The 27,979-nt window shown below is 42.6% G+C and overlaps 1 protein-coding gene across 2 annotated transcripts in view; it reads left to right on the forward strand.

Annotated features, from left to right (window-relative positions):
• The window catches only part of MIPEP (mitochondrial intermediate peptidase), a 53,223-nt gene that overhangs the window by 24,264 nt on the left and 980 nt on the right, over positions 1 to 27,979 (forward strand). Inside the window, exons 15-19 of one of the 2 annotated variants that reach the window (XM_083609125.1) lie at positions 4,707 to 4,781; positions 10,247 to 10,366; positions 21,138 to 21,259; positions 23,633 to 23,706; positions 27,364 to 27,929. In XM_083609125.1, the coding sequence (XP_083465251.1) occupies positions 4,707 to 4,781; positions 10,247 to 10,366; positions 21,138 to 21,259; positions 23,633 to 23,706; positions 27,364 to 27,461 (489 nt within the window). In that variant the 3' untranslated portion in view covers positions 27,462 to 27,929. The remainder of the gene's footprint in view (positions 1 to 4,706; positions 4,782 to 10,246; positions 10,367 to 21,137; positions 21,260 to 23,632; positions 23,707 to 27,363; positions 27,930 to 27,979) is intronic. The other variant, XM_083609126.1, reaches the window with a different exon arrangement.

Raw genomic sequence — 27,979 nt, forward strand, 5'->3', positions numbered from 1 at the left:
AGGCTGGGGTGTGGGTGGGTGGGTGTAAGAGAGAGAGAGAGAGATTGACTGATTATGTTAGGTGCTGATGACCTAAAAATCATCATGACCTCACATCTCCATCCAGCTCTGTTTGTTTGTTTGTTTGTCCCCCCCTCTCTCTCCCTCACACACACACACACAATTCCTAACTGAGTCTCAGGAAAAGACATAGAAATAGCCACTCATCTTCCTCTCCTCTCTTTATCCCCTCTGCACTCTTTGCAGTCTCTATCAAATAGCCTTCTCCTGCCCACCAGCGACTGGCAGTGTTTTGAAGTCCCATGACTTCTGTGGCCATGTCCCCCCTTCATTGGCCGTTCCCATTCCTCCCCTCCCCTTTCATTTTCCAGCCATTTCTCAAGAGACTGTGGCTATAAAGTAAGGTTAGTCTCCACTGGGATGTTTGGGAAGAGATAGCGCCTTTAGGTTTTTTGTTTTTTTGAAAAAGAGCTTTTGTACTTCTGCTTATCTCAAGGTTCCCCTGAGCATGCTGATAACCTTTGTTCTTCAGTAGCCCTGTTTTGGCTACAGTCATGTTGGCATTTGCCATCTGAGCTGTCGGTTAGAAATAGTGATATGTTGTCACAGGTTGACATTTTTAAATAATTATAAAAGGTTGCTGAGGCAGGAGTACCCTTTGTAGAAACCATGTGGATTAATTCTCAGCAAGGGTTTAATAATGCTAGCTTTAATAATCCATTTACCTGAGGCAGAAGAATGGCTACCCTGGGCTAGCCTATGTGGTGCACTTCAGATGTTGCTGGACTGCAGCTCCCATTGGCCTCAGCCAGCATGGTCAGTGGTCAGGGATAATGGGAGTTGTAGTTCAGCAACACCAGGAGTGCACCACATTGACTACCTCTGGGCTAGCAGCCATAGGTTCCAGATACTATCTTTTTTAAAAAAACAACAACATAGTGTCCAATTGGTTGCCCTCCAATCATTTGGCAAGATGGCTAATTTTAATAAGTTGCATTTTTTAAAAAACAAACAAACAGAAGTTCAGCAAGTTCACATTTCAACGATTTAAGGACAGTTAGGTGAAAGTTATCTGGCCCCAGGGACATATTAATTTGTAATTTGCCAGAGATGAAGTTGACTCTTACCTTTGTATATTCTGGTCATGCCGAAAGCAGAGGTTTCCACACACACACACACACACACACACACACACACACACCCCTCCATCCATGCAAGGAAAAATTTGAAGACACATTCAAGGCAGGCAGGAACAGTCTACAAGGGTGTAGAGCAAGCCTACTGAGGGCTGAGGCCTAAGAAAGAGGTATGTCTCAGGTAGAGTCTTGAGGGCTGGATGAAGAAGCCTAGAGATCCACATTTGAGCCTGGGCCTGGGATTCCCCACCCCTACTGCAGAGGGGAAATATGTGTAGTGCTGCCTTGTTCTGTTACCTGCAGTGGTGGTTTAACTGCGTCAGGAGGGATGCTTTCACCCCTCTATTATTCCAGAGAGGTGCATAGTTAGTGGTGTTTCTCATTCCCTGACAACAAAGGGCTTCCTGCTCTATGCTTCACTGAACTGCAAACCTGGATTTCCATTTCAGCGAGGATTTGTGGGATTGTGGTTTACCAAAATACCAATTAGCAGGGTTCTGCTATTTTGTTCTGTTTAAAACAGGATACCACTTGACAGCTCTGAGGCTCAGTTTCTGTTTGATGTGATTTGAAACAGCCAAAGTATAAAACTGCAAAAAAAGTAAAGTTATACTAGAAGAGCCAATTTGGCTGTAACTGTGTTAAAAATTAGAGCCCTATAAAATAAAACCATTCCCTCCTGCCAAGTTTTTAAATGTTTATATTTTGTACTGTAGACTTCTTTTAAAAAAAAAAAACAAAACTCAACAACTATGAGTATATTGAATGCGTAAATGGGGACTCTTTCTCAGGTGTTTAGCGACCGTGATGGGTCATGACTGGGAAGAAGGAAGTTTTGTTCAGGAATGGGGAACCTGTATCCTTATAGAGGTCATTGTATTACAACTCCCAGCATCCTTGTCCAGTAGCCATGATGCCTGGGACTGATGCAAGTTGTAGTCCACTAACATCCGGCTGGGGTCACAGGTTCATCATCCCTGGTTTAGAACATAAGAAGAGCCTTGCCGAGTCAGACTATAGACCCAACAAGCTAACACTTGGTTTCCAGCAGTGGCCAGCAGATTTATTCATTTAATTAAATGGTTCCTTTTGTAAGCTTTTCTTAGAAAGTGCAGCACATGAAGGGTGGGATTCAGCATTGCGCCGTTGGGAACATTCAATCTCTGCAAGCATTTCCGTTTGCCAGATGGAACACTGTGCCCTCGTCTCCCCTCATGTTCTGGGGGTTCTCCCACCCCCTGTGAGCCAATTTCAGGGGGAGAGGGGGAAACCTTGTTGTGTAAGTGGAAGTCCTTGCTCAGGACTTCCGCTGCTGGGGCTTCTTAGATGAATCCCACCTACAGTTTTTCTCCACTAGAGGGAAGTAGAAGAAATGGCCTGGGAGGCAGGCAGTGGCAGGAGTCCCCACACACCCTCAGCTTAGGCCTCCAGAGGTGGCTTCTTCACTCAGCCTAAAGGTGGGCTTTCTGGACTATCACTTGCTCCTCTCACTATCACATTAAATTTTCCTGCCTTCCAGAATAGGCAGAACCACTCATCCACAGCTTCTGCTCATCTTGTGTTATACAGATGTGGTCTAGGGGGAATCCTAGGATGAGCTGATGCAGTGTTCTTTGAGCCTCTTATCTCTCGCCCCCCCCCCCTTTAAGCATTAGATGCCACCTGGGATACAGCTTTGGAGCTCAGAGGAGTAAAGGATTAACTGGCAAAGTAGCAATTACCAGCTTCAGAGAGTTAAGTTATATTTTCAGTTTAACATTTCTTTCATTATTAAGAAGAGGAAAGCCTTGGGTCCACCTGTCTTGCTTTTATCTGCAGTAGTGCTGATTAGGCCTGTGTGTGGTCTGACATTTACGTCTCTGTTATATGTTTATGTTTGTATTCTTTACAGGGGGTTTTTTTGGGTGGGAGGGAGTGGGGAAAGAGATCTGCTTTTTTCTCGTTTAGAAATCATTCTAATCAAGGGGTCCATGTCTGGGGGCTAAGTCCCAGAATAGCAGTTGTACTACAGTGTGGAATAATTGTCTGCTGTTTAAATGGTGCAATTTAAATTACAGCTTTGCACACTGGATATTCTTAAGTTTTCAAAACTATACTGCTATTTTCTGGATGGGAAAATTATAGATCTTGTGTGGTTAACTACTATGGGAAGCATTTCAGTTTAGGAGCATTTCTTGCCCATTTTCTCTTCCATCTAATTTGCTGATAATGTTTTTATCGGTTCTCAATAACTTTGATGCAGCTGCTTTTGTTCTACTTGCATGAGTAGTTTTTCTAGATGTCATAATTAGTACAGAACCTGATCACGTTGCTATTTTGTAATAGCAACAATTCTTTGATAGAACAATTCTTAAACACTTCAACTGTAAAGCTTCAGGCATGACTGAAGGGCTGTTTGTAAATGCCAGACATCTGTATTCCATTTTTGAAGCTACAGAGGCTCTTTAACAATTTGAAGGATTTGGTCACACTGACATTCAGGGCACAAGTATAAATTAGTAAGAAGCATTCCGTGTTCAGTCTTCGCACTTCGCTCTATATTGTGTAGAAAAACTTAATCTGTTCCTTCATGTTGTCAGGATGATCCCAGGAGATAGGCTATATTATAGAGGAGAGGGGGAAACTGGACAAAAGGATATACAGTGTTGTTCGTAGCATATAGTTTTGTCTTCAGACTTCTAATTTATTTTATTCTCGCTGCATTTTTTTAAATGTGAGAAGCTATATCAAATTAAGCATCTTTCTTCTTACCTTTCTCCTCATAGCTAACAATAGATACGTTCTCCTATCATAAAACGGACAGTTTGTTTGCCTGGAATAGTTTACCTGTCTGTGTCTCTTGACGTGGTATAGATTTGTAACAAGAAGAGAACTAGACTTTCCCTGGCTGGCATGCAATACGTCCACATGATGGGTTGTGTCTTACGGTTTGCCCAAGTAAGGAACATGTGATGTGATTGACTTCCTGTAGCTTCTCTTTCAGTTCTGCCCCTGCCTGCCTTTGCCCAAAGCAGACAGGGATTCTCTCTTTTTCCCCATCTGCCTTTGATCTCAAGTTTCCCCTTTGAATTTTTCCTTTCCTTTCTCCTTTGTGTTTTTCCTACCTCTTCATCCCCCCAAAAATCTGGAGCAGAGATTCCATTTCTTCCATTTCTTCTTACCTGCTTTTTCTGCTGGTTTTATTCTCTTCTGTGAGAAGGGGAAAACCTTAACTTTTCTTTTCCTCCACTGGAAGAAGATATTTTGTGTGACATGCTGATCCAACTATTGTTACTTCATCTCCAGGTCCTAAGCAAGCACCTGGCTATGTTTTTACTTGCACAACCATTTACCTTCTCCAGACTAGAAGGTAGCAAGGAAAGCCAAGCCAAGTGTCCTTTCATTAAACAATCAAGATGCGAAATAGGTTGTAGAAGCAACAGAGAGCCCCGAGCCATGTTCTTTTCCAGCATACAATTAAATACACGTTTTACTTGCACGTGACTGTTACTTTGTCTGTTCATTGTGTCTATTTAAAAATTGTTTAAAAGATTTCCATCTCCCCATCTTTTTTTAAAATTATTTTTCAAGCCACTGCCCAAACATATGGTGTCAAGACTCTGCGAATCTAAGAAAGTTTGTGCTGCTGCCGACATGCAGCTTCAGGTATGTTGTTTGCTTCTATGTGATTTTAACCTTACTATGAAGTTGGGAAAGATCTTAAGATTAGCACAGCATCATTTTAAAGTTATGACTCAGTGATGCAGATTCTTTGGCACATTTGTACAACTGTTGAATACTTAAAATGAATTACTTTAAAACTTTATGGGATTTTAATGTCATCGACTCTTAAGTGTAGAATGAGTTGCAGTTTGAAAGTAATACATATCCAAATAAACTTTTCTTAAAGCTAAAACTTGACAGTCAAAAGTCAATCTAAGCTTTTTAAAGTCTGCAATGCTGTTAGAAAAAGTTCAGGGAACTCTGTAGGGAAAGAGATTTCTACATTGTGCAGCAGCCAGTGAAAACCTACTTCTATGGAATGATGTGACTTTTAACTCTGGTTTCTTCTTGACTTCAATTAAAAAAGAGACAGACAGCTTCAGAAGCACATCTTCCAAACACTAGCGTGAATTCCCCTCTGCCTTAACTTGCCTCTGATGTTGACTAGTGCTAGTGCTGAACTAGGTTTCCTTTTAATCAGGATCTGAAACTGCAGTTTAAACGGGTTCAGATCCTAGTTTAAGGGCAAACTTGGTTAGTGTGAACTGGTTGAAGGTCAGTGCCTATATTTATCTGAACTCCAGTTAAGGCAGAGTGGGAATGAAGAGAAGATGGGAGGATAGCTGCCTCCCACTTTTCTTGGTCATGGGTAACAAAGAGCCAGCCTTACATCTGCACTAGCCCCATGGTGTGCCTTTGATCTCTAAATTTGGTGCACAGATAGAATGATTGTTCCTGCTTCCTTATGATAGATTATAGTGGGCTCCTGAATCTAAATGTCTTGCTTGTGACCTCTGGATTGGAGGATGAGGCCAAATAATGTGAGGCCTTATCAAAGCCAAATTGTGTTTTACTTTGTTTTTTGTTTCTTCTTTTTTCTTGGTTAATGTTGTGTTATAGTCCCTCTAACTTCAGTGGGACGTCTGCAAATTAAGCGTGCATGGTGTTGCAGCTTTATTTTGTGGCTCCATTAAATAAAAGGCACTGGAAACTGTCAGCCTAAAATATAAATATGCAGAACAAGAGCATGCAAGCCAAGTTTTCATTCTGGCAATGGACTTGAATGGTTCATAAGTTGCCATGTGCTTTTCCAAAAACTAATCATTCTAACAGAAGCAACATAATCCGTTAGAAATGTTTACATGCTTATTTCTAAAGACTCTGATAAACGCATAAGCCAGAACAAATCTATAATAAATAAATGCATTTCGGGGGAAATCACGAGCTAATCTAGTATGTAAATGTATTTATTTATTTATGAACCCAAATCTAATTTATTCTAAAGAGGAAATGCATTTGAACATTCTAAACGAGAACTGATTCTATTTTAGGTAATTTACGCACATAACATATTGGCTTAATCATAAAAAATCTTCCCCAAGGAAGTTCATCTCTAAGAAAATACTGAATAAAGCTTTCAGTTGTGTTTATTTTAATGAAAATGCATTTGGTTTGTTTATGGGTCTCAAATTATTAAAAGAGCTCTTTTTGGGGAGATTAATCAGTGAACAAAATAATTAGAACTTCTAGCTTATTGGGTAAGAAAAGCACCTGCTATCTCCCTTTTCGTTTATTTCCCTTAACATGAGATACAGTGCTTGAAGAATATATATGAATGAATGAATGAATGAATGAATGAATGAATGAATGAAACAAGTGGAGGGCAAGTACATAGAATGCTTTTCTTGTGCCCTTGCAGTATGCTATCTGAACTGAGATGGGTAGGGGGATCTCTGAGTTGATCATAAGGTCCCAGTGATGGAGAAAACCGTCCTGTCTTTTCTCAGGTTTGCTGCTTAAAAAATATACCATCCTGGAACATGCTGAGCCCTTCTGTCATGACATCAAGAGCTGTAAAAGCAGCCTTGGCAGTCATAGCAATTTCTCCAACACCAAGCTTGCTTTGGAAATTGCAGGGTGACTAAGAGTTATGCATAGGTCACCCACCTCATTCCACAAAGAACAAGGACAGTCTGAAACATAATTGTGGTTAAATGTCTGTCTCCTCCAAGCCTCTACAGGATATCAAGGCTTAGATAATTATAACTTTAAATTCTTAGCTCTTTCCCCTTCAGTTCTCTCCAAACCCACAGTTTGACTGGGAATATTTGGAATTCCAAATCTAGGGTAGAGGCTTTTTGTTCTCCTTTCACATATCGCAAGAGTCTTTTCTGAACTGTACTGTTTCACATGGGTAGTTGCATTTAAACCCTTATTTCACACAGTCCAGCTCTCTCCCTCATGGGTTATATTTTTAGGTGCAAGGATCTTTAGAAAAACAAACAAACAGATGAGGTGGTCCAAAATAGAATAACCCTCCTGCAATCTGAAGTAATTTAATTTTTGCCCCGCCAAAAAGCAGAATAAGGGAGCCTCCAGGCACAAGTACTGGCATATCTATAAAAGTTGTAGAGCTTCATAGTAATTGAGTTTTTACAGGCCTCTCACCAGATGAGAGATAAGTGGGTGGCAAGGTCATGTTATAATGTTCTGTGCCAAGTTCCACAGAGCACAGGACTGATAAATCGGTGGTTCTTTGTGCCAAGAAATATCTTGGTGCAATTCAATCAGTATTAAGCATTTTTCAGCCATGTTGCCTTAATTGGGAAAGAGAAGCACATGAGACCTAAAAGTCGGTAACTCTGGTGAATCAATCCTCTGGTTTCATTTTAGATACACTATCTTACAAAATGTTACTTTCCATCCAAATTTCTAGTGCGAGCTCTTTTGTGGGATGAGAGATTGTGGCAGTACTGGGAGGACACCAGAACCCTGTCTTTATGTTCTAAGACTAGTTTTAAAAGGACCTGGAAAGAAATTCTCCCCACCACTATAGTTTTCCATGGGAATTTATGTGGTACAATACTGGGGTTTGGTTTTTCTTGAAGATGTTCTTCTCATGGTTTGGAATCCACATCTTGCCACTCCCACAAAGACTGCAGTGGGGATAATGACTGCCACCCTGTAAAAAAAAAAAAAAAGACAGTACCGTATTTTTCGCACCATAGGGCGCACCGGACCATAGGGCGCACCCAGTTTTTTGGGGGGGAAATAAAGGGGAAAAATTATTTCCCCCCCAGGCGCGGGGCTGGGGCGGGGGAAGCTCGAGCTTCCCCCGACCCCAGCCCCCAAACAGGCAGCTCTCTGCAAGCCGTGGGAGCGCTCCCACTGCTTGCGGAGAGGTCCGCGAAGCCTGGGCGCGCTGAGTTCAGCGCGCGCAGGCTTTGGCATGCTGGCAACTCTCCGCAAGCAGCGGGAGCGCTCCCGCTGTTTGCGGAGAGGTCCGCGAAGCCTGGGCGCGCTGATCTCAGCGCGCGCAGGCTTCCGCATGCTGGCAACTCTCCGCAAGCAGCGGGACCGCTCCCGCTGTTTGCGGAGAGGTCCGCGAAGCCTGGGCGCGCTGATCTCAGCGCGCTCAGGCTTCCGCATGCTGGCAACTCTCCGCAAGCAGCGGGAGCGCTCCCGCTGTTTGCGGAGAGGTCCGCGAAGCCTGGGCGCGCTGATCTCAGCGCGCTCAGGCTTCCGCATGCTGGCAACTCTCCGCAAGCAGCGGGAGCGCTCCCGCTGTTTGCGGAGAGGTCCGCGAAGCCTGGGCGCGCTGATCTCAGCGCGCGCAGGCTTCGGCATGCTGGCAACTCTCCGCAAGCAGCGGGAGCGCTCCCGCTGTTTGCGGAGAGGTCCGCGAAGCCTGGGCGCGCTGAGTTCAGCGCGCGCAGGCTTCGGCATGCAGGCAAGTCTCCGCAAGCAGCGGGAGCCCAGCGCTGGGCTCCCGCTGCTTGCAGAGAGGTGTGCGAAGCCTGGAGAGCGTGAGGGGTCGGTGCGCACCGACCCCTCTCACTCTCCAGGCTTCAGCGAAAGCCTGCATTCGCACCATAGGACGCACACACATTTCCCCTTCATTTTTGGAGGGGAAAAAGTGCGTCCTATGGTGCGAAAAATACGGTATATTTTTAATGTACAGCAACCATTCATGACTCAAATTAATTATAATTTGATTCTTTATAACTTTGCTCTAGGCTTTGATTGATAAGACCAGTTATTAAGATGTCAAAAGCAAAAGATGGAGTAACACCCCCCCCCCCGGTTTCTGCAATGTTTCTTTATAAATAGCACATCAATGATGGCCTCAATCAAAATTTGGCTAGAAACCAACCATATGTCCCAGCCTACCTTCAATATATTAGCTGCTGTTCAAATAACATTGTAAAAATATGCTGGTGGATCCAGCATAGGGCTTGATTTCTCCTTTGCTTTCCCGTCTCCCTGACTTGTTCCTATTAACCCCAGGTATTTAGCTAGAAATTAGTACTGACGCAAGAAATGGAAGCCTTGGATTTGCTCAGGTGTCCTTTTATAACAGCTGTGCAGAAATAAAGATCCTGATGGCTGTGTGGAGGATGCTTTTGTAATACAAGAGTCGATAAGACACGTGTGCATACCTACGTGATGCAACAGTATGGTATCTTTTAAGGATCAGGCTGAAGTCCTATGGATGTATGGTGGCTTCCTTTTGAAAAAGCAGGATTTTTGTGCATACACAAGACTTGAGAATGGGAACATCGTAGGAAGGTGTATTGGGCAGAATCAGATCACCATCTAGCTCAGTGTTATCTATGCTGATTGGTAGTAGCTGCCCAAGTTTACAGACACAGGTCTTTCGGAGATGCCAGGGGTGTCTAGAGTTTTCTCCATACAAACCGTATGCTCTTTTACTGAACTAAAACTCTTCCCCAGTATTGAACATGTGAACAGAATTATGTTTTTATTTTTTTATTTGTGTGTGTGTGTGTGTGTGTGTTGCGGGTGGCGTTGTGGTCTAAACCACTGAGCCTCTTGGGCTTGCTGATTGGAAGGTCGGTGGTTCGAATCCCTGCAGCAGGGTGAGCTTCCATTGCTCTGTCCCAGCTCCTGCCAACCTAGCAGTTCAAAAGCACGCCAGTACAAGTAGATCAATAGGTACAGCTGCAGCAGGAAGGTAAATGGCATTTCCGTGCACTCTGGCACTCATCACGGTCCTCTGTGCTCCAGTAGCGGTTTAGCCATGCTGGTCACATAACCTGGAAAACTGTCTGTGGACAAACGCCAGCTCCTTCGGCATGAAAGTGAGATGAGCGCCGCGACCCCATAGTTGCCCTTGACTGGACTTAACCCTCCAGGGGTCCTTTACCTTTTACCTATATATTTGGAAGCCACCCAGGTGGCTGGGGCAACTCAGTCAGGTGGGCAAGATACAAATAATAATAAAATTAGTATTATTCTGAACGTTATTCTATATTATTCTCATGAAGAAAAGTAAGGGAATACATGTATTTTAATCTCTTTTATTCTGCTGCATGTCTGAATTTGTTAGCCACATGCTCAATAGCAAGAGTGAGCCATAGCTCAGTATATATATATTATCTATCTAGATCTTTTATGCTGTCTTGGACCAAATATACCATGGGAAACATCCTCTAGAGAAGTCAACCACAGAGATTTTGAAGGAAACTCAAGAGAAATTCTATGGATTGCCATACGTTCCTAATACTGTGAGTACCATATTTCATCCGGATTGATATTTTAAAAGAAAACAAAGGTTAATGGACTTAGTCATGTTCATTAATTTCTGAGTAAAAATTAGTTGACTACCACCCAAATGATTTTATGTTATCTTTTTTAAAAGTTTTTTTATCTGTGGAACTGTTTTATATCTGTTATTATATTGTAAATTGCTTTGGGATGACTCACGGGAAGCAATTCACAAGTAAAATAAATGCTACTAGTAATAATATAGCTTGAGGTGAGGAGTCTAACATTCAAAATAGGAGGGGCAAGTAAAAACGTCCTTGAATAAGACCAGTGACTTGGATGCACCTAAGGTAGCTGTCTGGACCCCAGGCATAGTTTAGGCTTACTGCAAAGCATAGAAAAAATATTGAGACTACTTCAAAATGTTTGGCTGTTACTTCATTTTCAATTTCCTAAAGGGTATAATGTAATCATTAGCCTGCATGCATTTTACACAAGTGAGGTTACAAACAGTTTAAATATGCATTGAAGAACTTCTGAGTGTTTTTATAATGTTGTACAGAAAGCAGAAGTGGGTCATTTTTAAGTGAAATATATGTTGTGGTCAGTGTGGCTCTTTCATTCAATTTGCAAACCCAGAAAATTCAAAAATTCAGATTTTAGAGACGCTTGTGAAAACATCCTTTAGTTTTGGAATGCTTGTAACTTGCTGCTTCAGCCAAAGTGGAAAACCCATTTGTTTATACAAATTGTATACCCTTGGATTAACTTTCAACTGGGTCATCTTAAAGTACACTGTAAAACCAGGTTTTACGAGACTGCGTGTAGGAAGAGGAAAATTAAATGAATGTGTAACAAACCCTTTGTGGATTTTTCTGTAAATAGTCTCTGGTTATTGTTTTATAAAGGTGGTTTCATAAACTCAGCATTCATTTCAAAACCATAACAAAGTTAGTACTTTGAAAACCAGCTCATGAATCTTGGATTGCTTTTTTTTTTTTTAAAAAAAAAGAGAAGCCCTTTCATTTCTTCATTTGAACAGAAAAGCTACAGATAATGATCACAAGAAAACTGAATCCCACTTAGGTCCCATTGAAATCAATGGGGCAAGTTAGTTGTGACTAACTGGAGCTATTAATTTAGTAGAGCTTAAGCCAACGATCTTCCTTTGAAGTGAGGCCAACAGTTTTCAGGAAACATTTCCCTCCAGCTATTCACAGTTCTTGAAGCAGAATGTTTGGAAGTTGTCAAATTGTAAACCACTTGAAGCTTTTAAGGAAAAACTGACCTCATGAAATCCAGCCCTTTATGACTGTAGCATTAGTGCTTTTTTAGTAATATGGTTGTGCCAGAAGTGGTTTAGTCATGCTGGTCACATGACCCCAAAAGCTGGCTATGGACAAACGCTGGCTCCCTCGGCCTGAAAAGCGAGATGAGCGCCACACCCCATAGTGTGACTGGATTTTGACTGGACTTAATCACCCAGGGGTCCTTTACCTTTACTTTAGGTAAAGGTAAAGGAACCCCTGACCATTAGGTCCAGTCGTGACCGACTCTGGGGTTGCGGCGCTCATCTCGCTTTATTGGCCGAGGGAGCCGGCGTACAGCTTCCGGGTCATGTGGCCAGCATGACTAAGCCGCTTCTGGCAAACCAGAGCAGCGCATGGAAACGCCGTTTACCTTCCCGCTGGAACAGTACCTATTTATCTACTTGCACTTTGACATGCTTTCGAACTGCTAGGTTGGCAGGAGCTGGGAACAAACAATGGGAGCTCACCCTGTCGCGGGGATTCGAACCGCCGACCTTCTGATCGGCAAGCCCTAGGCTCTGTGGTTTAACTCACAGCGCCATTTTGGTAATAACGTAGCATTTTGCTTACACATTGAGGGGTGTATGGCTTCCCCCTTCAGACTACATCCCCCTGCCCTCAAGAGTCGCTCAGGGTGGCTGGAATTTCCTGGGATCCTGTGTAGTGTGGCACAAAGTCTGCAGCCTGTGGAAAAAAAATGGGGTCCCCATCCTCTACTTTCTGTGTGACTGAATGGCCTTCCCCCATAATGTATGGGGAGTTTGGACACAAGTCAATATGCATTCTATACAATCTGGGAGCTTTCTTCTGAAGCCTGCAGACCTCATTGACCCGCATATAGCAGTGAGCATATATAGGACCAGGGATGTGATTAGATTTTGCCAGAGCCTGGCTTGGAAATGAATTTCTAGGATACTTAAAAGCGTGCCTTCGAGGAGATGTTAACTTTTAGGAATCCCTGGACTACTCCCTGCAACACCTTTTGCTAACCTGGATCAATATCTGGGTCACAGAAGAGTTCCTAGTCTCTCCATGCTAGCTACCAAAGTGACCTCTCCTCTCCTTCCTTTACTTGTAGCCGCAGCAACTGCAAAAGGGCTTGGGAAGGAAGGACCCTCTGCATTGTCCCAGTGTGTCACTCTTCCTGGGCACTATGGCCATGTGATATGCCTTGGGAAGACTCCAGTTCCCAAGAGCCACTGCTCTTTCAGCCCTGACATGCAATAATCCATTAAAAAGCTATAATTAATAATTCAAGGACCATATGGTATCTTTCCAGAAACACCTAAGTGGTTAATTGAATGTGAAATTCCTTTCCTCTTCTCCAATATAAACTACTACAAAAATATTTATATCCCTTGTCTTGCTGGGTTTATTTATGAGTTGGTAATAAAAACACAGAAGTGTTATAAATTGAAACTTTAATCTCTCGTTTGACTCACTTTTCAAAATCTCAGGGTGCTTTTTTGTTTTGTTTTTTTTACTTTCCTATTCCTGACTTTAGAATATCCCCTCTTCCTGTATTATTTTAAGCTGCAACTGTACACACTTACCTGTGTGTGCACAGTTCACATACGTTCACATTAGAGTTGGACTTAAATTATTTATGTAATTATTCATTGCATTTATATCTCACCTTTTCACTAAGGAGTTCAAGGTGGCATTCTTGGTCCATTCATCCCCATTTAATCCCCACATCAATCCTGTGGGGTAGGTTAGGCTGAGAAGCAGTGACTGGCCCAAGGTCACCCCCATGAGCTTCATGGCTGAGGGGAGGATTTGAACCCTAGTCCCCCCAGGTCATAGTCCAACACTCAATAACTGTTACTCTACACTGGCTATGCATAGGTTTGCACTGTAAAAAGGCAATTTTGCAAGTTAGCAGAAAATGGAAAATAATACTTGGGGCCATATGTATTTGAGGCGCTTGCTGATGACCCATTCTCCCAGAAGACTTAAATGGAGGCTAAAATCCACTGTTTGTGACCAAGAGGAAATAAAAATGTTAGGAGGGCCTTGCTGGCACAGAACAAAGGCCCGTCTAGTCCAGCATCCTCTCTCCTGCAATGGCCAACCCCATGTTTTTGTGAACCAGGGCATGAAGGCAGCAGCCCTCCCCTACTCTTGTACCATATGGCCACCGTGGCTAGAAACAATCCCAGTGAGTAGATTGCTTTCCCTACAGGAAAACAGGGCATTTACTGAAGAGGCAGAATTCCCATATTTAAGATATTCTGTGCTTATCGCCATCTTTGGGTTATAAAATAGCTAAGAGAAGGTACCTCATTAAACATGTAAGCTTCTTTGAGTTACCAAGAAGACTCTCAGGGAGAATGAGCAACCTAATCACAAAATCTTTACCACTTCATAAACATACAGAACAGGATGACCCACAGGGGATTATAAAATGTTGCAATAACTTAATAATGCTGTTTGCCCATACATTCACACAAAGAGAGTGATAGCATCAGAGGCAACCTTAAGTCCCCGTTCCCGTCCCCCCGATCAGAGACCAGGAAGCAGTTTTGTTGTTGTCTAGTCTAATGGAATGTTGTACAGGGTGGGATTCTAGGAGACTCAAGGACATTTTCACTCTGGGTGGGTAGGTAGCTCAGTGGATAGGTTTTGCTTCACCTTCTACCAGATTGCCATCTTTTGGCTTGGGAAAGCGGTCCTTGCCAGCAACCATGGCTTTTATCATTTATTTACTTGTAACTTAACTTGCTTTTACAGCATTTGCCTTATTAGTTCACTTGCCTAAGGCATGTATCTCTGGTCTGATTCATCTTGTTCATTCCTGCTTTCTGAAGCATAGCATTCATGAATTTCATTGAGTTTGAAGCATTCATCTCAAGTTGTTATGCTAGAATGCCTTTCCCGTACATCACATACAGGGCCAGGTTACCTTTAATGAAATGCAATTCTCTTTACAGCCCAAGACATAGTGAAACAGACCATCCCTTTGCAGGCACTGCATTGCAAAACATAAGGAGGTATTGAACTATGTTTTATTCAGAAGAGACCCATGGAAATTCATTAATGTGGCTAATGTCCATTAACTTCAAAAGGTCTACTATGAGTAAAACTTGATTGAATATCACCCACAGTATTCTACAGGCTTCACAATAGCATTACATTGCTGGCACATGCTGGTATGCTTCTCCTTACATTTGCTGTCATGTTACCTGTTCCTTAATGAAAACAGTAAACTAGCCCCAAAACATTTTCATGCATCAAAACATTTTGATGTACAATTAATTATCCTGAAGAAGGCTATACACCCGATTGCAAAGCCTTTCTCTTTAAACCATACTTTATGTGGCACAGTACTTTTTTCTAATTACCCAGGACACCCTTTAAGGATATTGTTGAAGTTTTCATTATGAATGAAGATCAATAGGGAGATGTCATGTTAGGAGAAATTATAGCTTCTGATTTACAGTCTTGTTACTTCTGATTTGCCTGCCAGCTTAAATAGTTAATCCCCATTCCGTCCATATTAATAAATGTTCTACTGATGTGAATAAAGATTTGCTTCCATATAAAAGCATTCTGGATCACCTGCATTTAACAGATTATTTTCATTCTAGACTAATTCTCTATAACTTGAAGGGTAGAAAACTTTTTCACAAACATGTTTGACTAAAAAAAGTTTATTTTTTAAATAATTGGCTTTGGAGTTCTAAAATCACAGCAGGTATCTCTCTCCTCCCCTAAATTCTCAAGCCAATTGAATGAGAGCAGTGCTTCCTGAATAGGCATACACTTGAAGGAATCAGAAAATTACCAAACATCATTTTCTGACAGTTGAAAAGATCCATGCAAAGCAATTAGTACTTTCAGCACAGCCCTAAGTAGGTCTGTATTAAGTTCTACCATGTTATCTTCAGCTTTAAAATCTCTCTGCTTTTGCAAATGTTAGGTCATAATTTGATGTAGTGATCTCCAACATTTTGCTCCATAATTCCATCAAGATTTGACTAACTCAGACTGCTTACAGCTTTAAAGTTTAACTGACCCCTTTAGATAGCACATGGCTGCAGTTTGCATCAAAGCTTTTTTGTGTGCTAAATTGAATGTAGGGTATTGTATTAATGCACTTATAATTATGTTTTATAGTCCTAGAATATAACAAATGTGTGTTTTATTTAAGACTCTTGGCCACAAGAGAGCAGTTAGCTTTTCATCCTTTCTAATAAAAATCATGTATGGGGTTTTTGGAAAACGTTCAGACAAGATAATCATTGGTGGATTGATGGTATGTTGATGGGAAGCAGGCATCTTTAAGTATTAATTTTTGTAGCTCAGTCATGCACCTTTATTTCTGTCTGTTATACTATATGAAAAAAACAGGAAGGAACATGACCTGCAAATGGCATGTTATCACAACCTCTGGGCTATGCTATAGAGCACATCACGATTTAATAAACTCTTGGAATGTTTTCCTGCAGCTTTTTCAAGACTTATTACTTATTTAACTGGAGCAGTTGATGTAGTTGAAGACTTCATCAACTTGCTTGCAAGTTAGAAACATGACCTTCAGTAAGGTGTAGGTTTTACTTATTTGTGCATGTAGCTGCAGGCTGGGTGAGTTCCCAAATGGAATTTGAAACATGAGGGTTATTTTTATAGTTGAAAAGATCATATTGTGCAGTGACAGAAATGTGGATTATAAGCCGCAATTGAAATGAGAGTTAAAGTATGAAATGGGAAAGAACACCACTCTTTCGCACTTCCTCCTTCAGCTCTATAGACTTTTCAGTGCTAAGCTGGGTGGGAGCAAGTATGTGATTCAACAGCTTGCTCTTGACTGCCTAATCATGGTGACATTAGCATCATATCCTGCAGCTGTGTAGTGAGAGAAGTGAATCCTGCAGCACAACCCATTAATCTGCCATATTCTAAACGAATGGTTATAATAAAAAAATACATGCATGAAAAACTTCTATGATGGTAAAAAATGCCTTTAGGATGTTGTGACATGCAAGATCCCCATCCTGTCCGTGTCCATGTCTACACCTAGTTTCATGCAATACAACAGTTTTATGCGATATCACTGTGGTGCATCTGGAGACTCTGGCTGTTGACGGTGCACCAAACTGACTCAGCTTGCAACACATTCATATTTCACACTACTGAAACAGGTGTTGTCTCACATTAATCAAAGGATCAAGCCAAAAGCTCTTCCCCTGAAATCATTCTGAGGGCTTGGTTGCAATCAAGATTCCTCATGGGAATGCGTTTGTCTGGAATCAGTTGGATGAAGTCACAAATGCCAGGACTTCAGAAGTGATCCACTGCTAATGGAATGCAATAGATAGGTACTCCCCCTCCTCCTCCTCCTCCTCCTCCTCCTCCTCCTCCTCCTCCTCCTCCTCCTCCTTCTTCTTCTTCTTCTTCTTCTTCTTCTTCTTTGCCGCTGGTGTATGGAGCTGATCAGTTCCTATCTTTCCAGTCAGCGCACGTAGCAGCAAACCTGTGGTCCTATTGTTAGTCAAGAAAAAGGAGGCTAACACAGAAGAGAAGGAGGTGGCACTCCTACCCCCTTTCAAGGCCTTTTAATAAGAATTAATCTACAGTCTCTCACATTAAATGAGAAGCACCACATTAGGGATGGGAGGGTGTTTCCCCATAAATCAATGTTAATTTATAAGAAGGGCCCAGCTTCAAAAAATGTGTATCCAGAGTGATAACACGACTCAACCAATGTCCTATGTTAACTGAGCATGCATACACCTCCCCAAGAATCTTCTGCAATGCTTGTTTGAGTGTAGATATGCTGAGGCTCCTCATAGGCAAGTCAGTATTGAAAGGGGTTCCTGCAAAGTAGGTAGCTGAAAACCACTGCCCCAGAAGATAAGAAAAATCCTCTTTTAGAGGCTCAGAGAGGGAGAGAGAAATCTGAAATAGTAGGGAAAACATCTATATTCTTTCACACTTTGGTAAGAAGGTCTGTTTGGAAATAATTCAGATCCTGGGCATGTAAAGAATGGTTCCATTGAAACCTTTCAAGCTGAAACTTCAAATCCTCAGATGAAAGACTTATAATAGACTATAATAAAAACCAACATGTTTTATTACCGTATTTTTCGCTCTATAGGACGCACTTTTTCCCCTCCAAAAATGAAGGGGAAATGTGTGTGCGTCCTATGGAGCGAATGCAGGCTCCCTGGCTTCAGTGATAGCAACGCGAAGCCTCAGAAGCCTGCGCTCCGGAGGCTTCGCGTTGCTTCCGCTGAAGCCAGGAGAGTCTGCTCTTTGAGGCTGGTGGTGGGGAAAGCAGCGCTTCCCCCATCTCCCGCCCCAGAGATTGGGGGGCAGCAGGAAGGCGCGCGACGCCTTCCCGCTACTCTCCAACCCGGCTTCGAGGCTGGCGGTGGGGAAAGCAGCGCTTCCCCCATCGCCAGCCCCAGAGGATGGGGGGCAGCAGGAAGGCGCGCGACGCCTTCCCGCTACTCTCCAACCCGGCTTCGAGGCTGGCGGTGGGGAAAGCAGCGCTTCCCCCATCGCCAGTCCCAGAGTATGGGGGGCAGCAGGAAGGCGCGCGACGCCTTCCCGCTACTCTCCAACCCGGCTTCGAGGCTGGCGGTGGGGAAAGCAGCGCTTCCCCCATCGCCAGCCCCAGAGTATGGGGGGCAGCAGGAAGGCGCGCGACGCCTTCCCGCTACTCTCCAACCCGGCTTCGAGGCTGGCGGTGGGGAAAGCAGCGCTTCCCCCATCGCCAGCCCCAGAGGATGGGGGGCAGCAGGAAGGCGCCCGACGCCTTCCCGCTACTCTCCAACCCGGCTTCGAGGCTGGCGGTGGGGAAAGCAGCGCTTCCCCCATCGCCAGCCCCAGAGGATGGGGGGCAGCGGGGAGGCGCGCGACGCCTTCCCGCTACTCTCCAACCCTCCTGTGGGCTTTTGCGGGAGATGGGGGAGTTCCCCCACCTCCCGCAAAAGCAGGCAAAAGCCGCGCGCTCTTTAAAGGGGCTCCGTGGCTTCTGCTGGCTTTTCTAGGAGGTGGGGGAATTCCCCCACCTCACAGAAAAGCCTGCAAGAGCCGCGCAGCCTTTAAAGAGCGCGCAGCTCTTGCTGGCTTTTCCCCAAGGAGGGAGAAGGGACTGACTGGCCGAGTCAGTCCCTTCTCCCTCCTGCGGGCTTTTGCGGGAGATGGGGGAATTCCCCCACCTCCCGCAAAAGCAGGCAAAAGCCGTGCACTCTTTAAAGGCTGCGCAGCTCTTGCAGGCTTTTCTGCGAGGTGGGGGAATTCCCCCACCTCCAGAAAAGCCTGCAAGAGCTGCGCAGCCTTTAAAGAGCGCGCAGCTCTTGGGGGCTTTTCCCCAAGGAGAGAGAAGGGACTGACTGGCCGAGTCAGTCCCTTCTCCCTCCTGCGGGCTTTTGCGGGAGATGGGGGAATTCCCCCACCTCCCGCAAAAGCAGGCAAAAGCTGTGCGCTCTTTAAATGGGCTGCACGGCTTTGCTGGCTTTTCTAGGAGGTGGGGGAATTCCCCCACCTCGCAAGAAAGCCCGCAGGAGCCGCGCAGCCTTTAAAGAGCGAGCGGCTCTTGGGGGCTTTTCCCCAAGGAGGGAGAAGGGACTGACTGGCCGTTTCAGTCCCTTCTCCCTCCTGGTCGAAAAGCCCGCAGGAGTCACGCGGGGCTCCTGTGGGCTTTTGCGGGAGGTGGGGGAATTCCGCCACCTCCCGCAAAAGCAGGGAGAAGGTCTTGGAGTAGCGCACAGGCTGCGTGCAGCCTGTCCACTGCTCCCAGAGCTGCGGGGGGGGGGGATCATATTTTTTCCTTGATTTCCCCCCCTGAAAACTAGGTGCGTCCTATGGTCCGGTGCGTCCAATCGTGCGAAAAATACGGTAATTCAGCCTATATTCCCAATATGTTTTAAATGTGTTTTGTGTGGTGGATTATAGCTAAGGGAGTGGTTTCTTTTTTGGGGGGGATGTTAAGTTCAAATGTTGTTGCCAAAATACTTCTTCACTGTATGTAGAATAATCGGACTTGAAGGTTACCTCCTTTTCAGATCTAGTTTAGAGGGAATTAGGGTACAGCTTGAAGTTTGGTAACTTAATTTAAAAGCTACAGGACCATTTTCATTACATGTTTTTTTTTCTAGTGTAGCATATAACCTGCAAACAATTATAGGAATAATCTAGTCCCTTTGTGGCAGAGCATGAATTTTGCTTGGTAGGAAGAAAAGAGATGCATTTTCCCATTAATTATTTGAGAGACACTGAGTTCTAGCTTGTTAGCGTGTACAATCCTGTGCATACTTACCTAGGAGTAAGCTTCAGTGCACAGAATCAGACTTGCTTCCAGTTAAATCTACATAGGATTGTGCTTCACATCACCTAAAGAATAATGTATTAAATATCTATTCTGTTTTAGAAAAAATGAATTATGAATGAATTGACTAGTATACCAACCCAGCTAGCTTCAAACAGGATTTAAAATAAAACCAAATAAGTGCATTAAAATGTATATATGAATTTGTTCTTTATAAATGCCAAGTAAGATTTATTATAAATCATTACTAAATGTGCTGAAACAGCCTCCTTAAAATTCTGTCAATACCCAACATGCTTTGAGAGACAATCTGGTTTTTGTTTTGTTTTGTTTTGTTTCTGGTGGTCTGCTGCAGGCTTACCTTTCTGGCTTTTATAAAAAGAAAACCCCAACAGTAATTCTAACCAGTCATCTCTGTAAATCGACTCCAGTCTCTGTTCCTCATTAAGTAATTCAAAGAGCTCCAGAGCCTGTGTGCAATTTTCGGGGTGCCAGTTTCCTTGTTTCCACTTGGATTCTGTGGAAACTTGGGCAAGCCAATGAGCCTTTTTGCTGGACTCTGCAAAGTCACAATCCAGGAGAGATATTACTCATTTTAATAGCATAGCACTCAGTGCTATTTAACAACAGTACTTAGAGGAGAAATCAAAGCATGAATCATAAATCCCTGACAGTTTATGGACAAATAGCAGCAGAATTACAGATGATGGTAATCTGTTTTAAATATACAAACAAAGCAATGAAAAATGGCATGTTGTGTGTGCATCTCGACTACCTCTGAGCCTGTATTTTGACATGTGGGAAGATGTTCTGGAAAGCAGGACATGTCTCTGCTGTGATTTTGTTTTTGGCAGACTGTTGCAGGCTTACCTTTTCCAGGTGCAACCTTATATGTACCTAGATGGAAACTAAAACATAGTGACACTTATAACATGTAAACTGTGGTTTTTCTTTAATCCCCCAAAAGAAACAAAGATGGATATAATGAAATGCACCTGCAGTTCTCAAGCCAATTGTTCTTCGGTACCTTTTGCACTGTTTATAATAGTTTCTTAAGATTAGAAAAGCTGAGATGTTGCCATTTTGTTAAAAAAACACACACGACTTAAGGGTGATATAACATTTTTTAAACTGATGCTTTAGTTTCATAACAAACTTTCTGAAGAATGACAGAGTTTATTCTTTTCCTCCCCTCACATACAGGCTTGGCAACTCAGATTCAACCATCTTGTGGGCTATGGGGCCAAGTATTATTCCTACCTCATGTCCAGGGCTGTCGCATCCATGGTTTGGAGACAATGTTTCGTACAGGATCCCTTCGACAGGTACAAAAAAATAAATAAAGGCGTGTTGCTGTGCAGTTTCCATCTTTACCATGGTTCTTTTACCTATGATAGCATTTTCTTGAAATTCAGGGGTAAAACACAGCAAAGATAATTTATTCTCGGTAGAAGTCAGATGTGGAGAGATGAGAGGAGTGGTTCGTTTTAAAGAATTGCAAATGCATTGGGTTCTCCAGCTTCCTGTCTGTGTTTATGAGTAGGTAAGTACTGCGGGAAAAGCAGACTGGAACCTCAGCCAGTGTATGCACACATTCAGGGCACGACAGAGCAGGAGCATTTTCTTGATGACCAGGGAACCATAGTTGCATTCTTGGTAGATGTCAGTTTAGACCTCTGACACCAGGTTTGCTTCCCCATCAGAACCCTTTTGTACCTCTTGTTCTGTCGTTTGTGGAGTATGATGGGGTGGGGGATAAAATGGAATGGGGGAGCACCAGAGAATAAACCTCCCTCCATTGTCCATGATTCAGAACCGCTAATGACAGTAGAGTGCTATGGTTGGGTAGTTGCCATTGTGAAATAAAACCATTTTCAGTACGCTTGATTGATTGCTTTCTGAACAGGCCTCCTGTGCTTTTCTTTTCTTTTTTAAACTTTTTTTTATATTGTTTAATTCAATTACACATTTTATCATTCTTTACAATACATTCCACATTATACTACCTATCTATATATGTGTGTGTTTATATATTTTCCTTATTCCTACCCTTGTGACTTCCCTCCACCCGAGCTCGGCTTCTTTTGTTTTTCATTACTTTTATATTGTGTTATACATATTGTTTACATATTCCCCAATAACCATCTTTCCATATTTTAACCTTAACTTTAGGAACTTCCATCAATGCATATCAGTATCTTTGTTTTGGAATAATGTTTTGCCATATATTCTTCTACACATTCCCATTCTTTCCTCAGTTTCTGATTGGATTGAAATCTAATAGCTGCTGACATTTTGGCTGATTCTGTATACTCACAGAGTTTGTTTTGCCACTCCCTTATTGAGGGGACCATGTCCCCTTTCCAATTTTTAGCAATCAATATTCTGGCGGCAGCTGTAGCACATAAAAACACCTTTTTCTTGTCATTAGGGATGTCCATTGAGACTATACCTAAAAGGAACGCTTCTGGCTTTTTCTCGAATGATTTTTTTCTGGCTTTTTCTCGAATGATGTTTTAAACATCCTTTTTAATTCTTCGTGAATACTACTCCAGAATTTTTTTAATTTTCCTGCATCCCAGCCATACATGATACATCGGTCCTTCTCAGGCCTGTGCTTTTCGTAGGTGGCTGCCATTGCAGCACTACAGCCGCAAAAGCAGCACCTACTGAAAGGCTGCATGCCTCCATTACAGTTAGTTGTGAATATTGTAGGAAGTTTGTCCCGTGTGGAATTTGCCATTCTAACCTGTGGACCTTTAGGACTCTTAAGAAACAGGCTTGTTCCACTTCATTTAACAAAGACACATATTTTGCACAGCTAAACTCGCCACATCACAACTCATCAGTGCACACTTGTTGAGGAGCCATCCCCAAATGGATGGGAAATGCCTCAAATCAATGATGGTTTGAGGCAGGTAGAGAATTCTGTAGGGAGTTGAGAAGCTTGGAGGAAGTCTGAAGAGCATGTTCGAGGGGCCTCTCTTCCTGCTAGGAGCAGCATGTTTTCCAAGCTCTGGAGGCAGATTGGGATTCTCTGACTTTACCCTTGACATAGCATGGAAACCTGCACCTGCTTGGATGCCTATCTGCTTACAGAAATGCAGTTCCCATGTGGTGATGCACATGCCAATCATCCATTCCTTCTTAATCCCATTAACTCAACCTGGATTTTTCTAGGGGATAAGTTGCTGTCATTTAAAGAACTTCCTGTCAGTGAGTAACATCACAGTGTTTAAAATCAAAACCACATGACTATTAATGTTGGAACTGGTCCAGGTCCTTTCTCCGCTGCCTATTTTAGTGTGAATGATACGATTGTCTACTGAAACGTGAAATTTCAGCCTCTGAATTTCTTACAATTCTGTAAAGCAAAGATAACACAGACGTGTCACACTTTTCCAGTTCAGCAATGAAAGCTTACTGTTTGGTGTATGTGTTGCGAGTGGCAACACCAACAAAATGATATGAGATATAGATATATATATATTGCTTTGGTTACAGCCCCAATCTTTCAAGCTTAGCTTGCTGTAGTGTAACTTTATTTATAGTGTGCGTTTCTGAAATGGACATGTGAGTTTGAAGCGACAGGCTTCATTAGATCTTTATCTGCAAGGAATCCGGAGACAGGTGTGACAGGAATCTGAGCTGGTTGTGATTGCAGGTGGCTGTAATAACAATACCATCTTTTCCTTCAGGGCAATGGGTGAACGTTACCGTAGAGAAATGCTAGCACATGGCGGAGGAAAAGAACCCATGCTCATGGTTCAAGGTAATATAAAATATTGTCACAGACTGGTCCCCCCCCCCAGTACACTTATTTGAACAAAGACTACTGCTTGTACTTAAAAAACAAAAAAACAAACAAAACCCTGCAAAGTAAACTTCTTTACCACTGTGCCCTTTTCACTGCTCTTATAGATAGCATTTGCTAAAGAGCACACACGATACAGCCATCCAGTTCTTCAAACTCTTCTTTGCTGAGGAATGAATGGAGCTATCTGCTTTTAGAGGAAGCTGAATATGGGGGCTGGCCCCTAACTGGTCCTTGATATTTTGATAAAGCTAATTAATACAATTTTGAGTAACGTCATGTTAGACGTTAAGTGAATAGTCACTTCAATGTGATATATTATTTGCAGGTGTAATGGGTAATTGCAGCCTTAGCTGTGAGTTGCTATAACACCAACTTAACGAAACAAGCTAACGGAACCAAAATCATTATGAAGTAATGAAAGGAACAGGACAGCAACATTTTGCCATGGTTTTTACAGTATACCAATTGCTGGTGTTTGAAGGCTAGGAAAGGTGTGGTTAACCCTAGTACTGTAATATGGAAGGTGCAGTACTTCAAAGGAGGCAACTTCCATAGTTGCCCCAGGCTTGGGAGGGACTGAGTCAAAATTACAGCCAGACCTATGCTTAAAATAAATTCACAGGTTTTAAAACAGCAGCTGCCTTTGTTAGATCTCAAGAGCTATGTATTCTGTATATATCACATACATTATAGTCCCTAAGGAACTATTGTCGTTACTGTAGTCATTTGATCCTTGTGTTTTCAAACAGTGGGCATGTTGGCTTGGAGGGTGTGGATTTTTTTGTATGTCTGGTAAATCATGAATTTGTAACATTAGCCTAAGTTTGTAAGACGGAAGAGAGTGTTTCGTAAATATGACTATAGTGCAGGCTGTTCATTGCTCTCAGTGTTTCTCTGTTGAGACAATGGAAGTGTTTGCCTTGGGCCATTTCATGTTTTGGAAAGGGTGATAGGAAATAGACCTCTTAGTGCAGAAAACAGCTATAGCTGGTCAGAAGCTTAACTGGGATTGAGGAAGAAGAAACAGGGTTTTGGTTTTGATGCATTACTAGAACTAGCAATGCAGTCATACCTTGGAAGTCGAATGGAATCCATTCCGGAAGTCCGTTCGACTTCCAAAAAGTTCGAAAACAAAATCGCAGCTTCTGATTGGCTGCAGGAAGTTCCTGCAGCCAATCAGAAGCCACAGAAGCCCCGTCAGATGTTTGGGTTCCAAAAGAACGCTCACAAACCAGAACAATCATATCTGGGTTTGCGGCGTTCGAGAGCCAAAACATCCAAGTTCCAGGGCATTCGACAACCAAGGTACGACTGTATATACAAGCCCTTAAATAAATGTGAAAAATATTAACTAACTGTACAGGAAACTCCTGGTTTAGGCATATCTGAATAACGCTTGATTGCGCACATGTACACAGTGCCAAACCCAGAAGTTGCCCCCAAATGTCATAAAGACGCCATGAAAAGGGGCAAGTGGTGCAGGCTTAAGTGCTCCACAGAAGTGTGGGTCCAGAACATAACGCCTGTGCAAAATGAGGGTTGCCTGTAATTCCCCGAAGGGACTGCTGTTAAAACTATGTTATGCTATCAGCAGTTCGATAACTGGAGGCTGCAATTAAGATAAGATGGAGAAAATGTTTGATTTAAGTATATCTGACAAGAGACTAATTCAGTTCAGTTATAGGATTGTAAAATGATTATGTTGATAAATTTATCACTGATATGAATAATATGGCATACTGTACAGTATATACCTGCAATTAGCTGTTTAACCTGGAACTCAGTATGATTTTTAAAATTTTACTGTCTATCAATGACATTCATTTAAAAAACAAAAACAACTTCCCTCCCATTCGTCCCACACATACTACAGGGCTCAAGACGTCCTCATTTTGGCTGTGTTTGTAAACTCTGTTACAGATTTTTACTTCTAGAGAGAAACAAGGAGCGATGAGCAGTGGTTTCAGGGGCAGGAGAGAAGTGGCTTATTGTGAGAAAACGGGAGAATGGCTGTGGGCAGAACTAGTATTTGGAAACCTTACAAAACTGTTTTATCAGTGTCAAATGGAAATTTATTGTCAAGACCGCAAAAGTGTTACCAAAAGTGAAGGGGGTCCGAAGAGTCATCACTGCCATATAGCTGATGCAGGCAGCCGGCTTCTGTAAAAATCTCATGAGTCCATTCCCCTCCCCATCTTTTTTACTGCAGTTCATTTGTGTTTCAGAAATACGGGCTCCCTTAATATTCCTCCTCAGATAACTAAATGCCTGTATTAAAGCATGCCATATTTTTAATCATCTAGGTATTAACTTTTTTTATTCTACCAAAAGGCAAGGTAGCAAGCATGGCCCATGTTCAGGGTGCTTCTTATACTGCCTTTGATGATGAAATATGATCTGACTAAATTTTAATTCTCCTTTTTCTTTTTCTGCACTATTCATCAACTTTCTTTAAGGCCATTCTTGTTCTTACTTGCAGTGTACATATTTTAGGCTTAATTAAAATCACGATGCGCTGAGATCCTAGCAAGGAACTCTCATAGTAACCGCTTCAAATTGCCTCAAGATCTGGACTCTTTCTTTCCCTGATTGGGTGTTTCTTTTTTGGGAACTGTTACTGTACATCAAAAAATACCTAATCAAACCAGTTGGCTCTTGTAGAAACTTATTAAAAGGCTCATGTGAAAGATTTCAGTTTTCCTAAATGCAGCAAGTATTGTTATTATTATTCCAATGGAAACCAAATAGATGGAGGCATGTTAGGAGTATAAAGTAATTGTACTAGGTACTCCTACAGTAAAAGGGTATTGCAAGGTTATATTTACATTGGCACTTCTGAGAGTGATTTACCTAAAAGAAGAGCCAAGTTTACACAGAATGTTTTCTTTGTCCATTGCAAAACAATACTGGAAATTTCCTAATTTGACACTTAAAATGACATGAAAAACACACATCCATATGTTAAACTGCATATATTCAATTGTATATTTTTTCCCTATGGGAAAGAAAACATACACACACAAATTCATCAATGGCTGTTTAAAACCAGAGAGGTAAGTACACACATAGGTTATGCTTTCTGATATACAGTGGTACCTCTGCTTGCAAATGGTTCCGGAGGCCCATTCGCAATGTGAAAAGCCCGCAACCTGAAGTGCCGTATCTGCACAGGTGCACGGCACAATTTGGTGCTTGTGCGCATGCATGAAGCACGATTTAGCGAAACTCGGAAGTAACCCTTTCCGGTACTTCTGGGTCGCTGTGGGACGCAACCTGAAAAAACGTAACATGAAGCAAATGTAACATGAGGTATGACTGCATGTCTGTGTATTGTTTAGATATGCATATCTGCTGGACATTTACTGGACAAGTAGGCATTTCCAAATAGAAACAATATTCCTTTCATACTTAGAGGAGTGGTGAAGTGCTGATTGATCATGTGGTGTTTCTAAATCAATTCCCATATAATCTGATTCCATGTTTTTTGGCAGATGCTTTTGACAGCTATATTGGAGTGGTTCGATGTGGCACAATTTCCTTCCACTTCAGGGCTGCCTTGCTTGTGAAATCCATTTTCCACTGACCTGTGTTTCCACTCCCCCCCCCCCCCAGGTATGCTTCAGAAACGTCCATCAGTGGAAGACTTTGTGGATGCCCTTGTTTCAGACTTGGATCAGGATTTTGAAACATTCTTCATGGATTCTGAATAGCAAGAGAAGAAAATTAAGCTTTCCGGTGAAAATTTTTGAAAAAGGCGTGTACCATCAACAGTGTACACAGAACTCTTGTGGGTTGCATTGCTGCATCCTCACGAGTGCTTGGGTAAAATAAATGGTTTACCTGAAGAGCAGGATGTTTTTTCATTATGGAAAGATCATCATAGCCAAGGCTTTGAAACAGGTATGCTTTGCATTCCTGTTAACCTATTTGAAAACGTATTCTTATATGAACACGTGACAGCTGATAGGCCAGGGTTACCAATAGCATAGGACAGCCTTATGTAGGTACTAACGGCATGTGCTGTAATGGGCATGGCCAGTGGGTGCCCATGGAGAAGTGCCCAATGGGTACTATCCCACACCCTTCTGTGAGTTCACTGAATGCACTGGGAGGGTGTTGTTGTTTAGTCGTGTCCGACTCTTCGTGACCCCATGGACCAGAGCACGCCAGGCACTCCTGTCTTCCACTGCCTCCCGCAGTTTGGTCAGACTCATGTTTGTAGCTTCGA

Source organism: Podarcis filfolensis, assembly GCF_964270895.1.
Source record: "Podarcis filfolensis genome assembly, chromosome: 4".
Taxonomy (NCBI): domain Eukaryota; kingdom Metazoa; phylum Chordata; class Lepidosauria; order Squamata; family Lacertidae; genus Podarcis; species Podarcis filfolensis.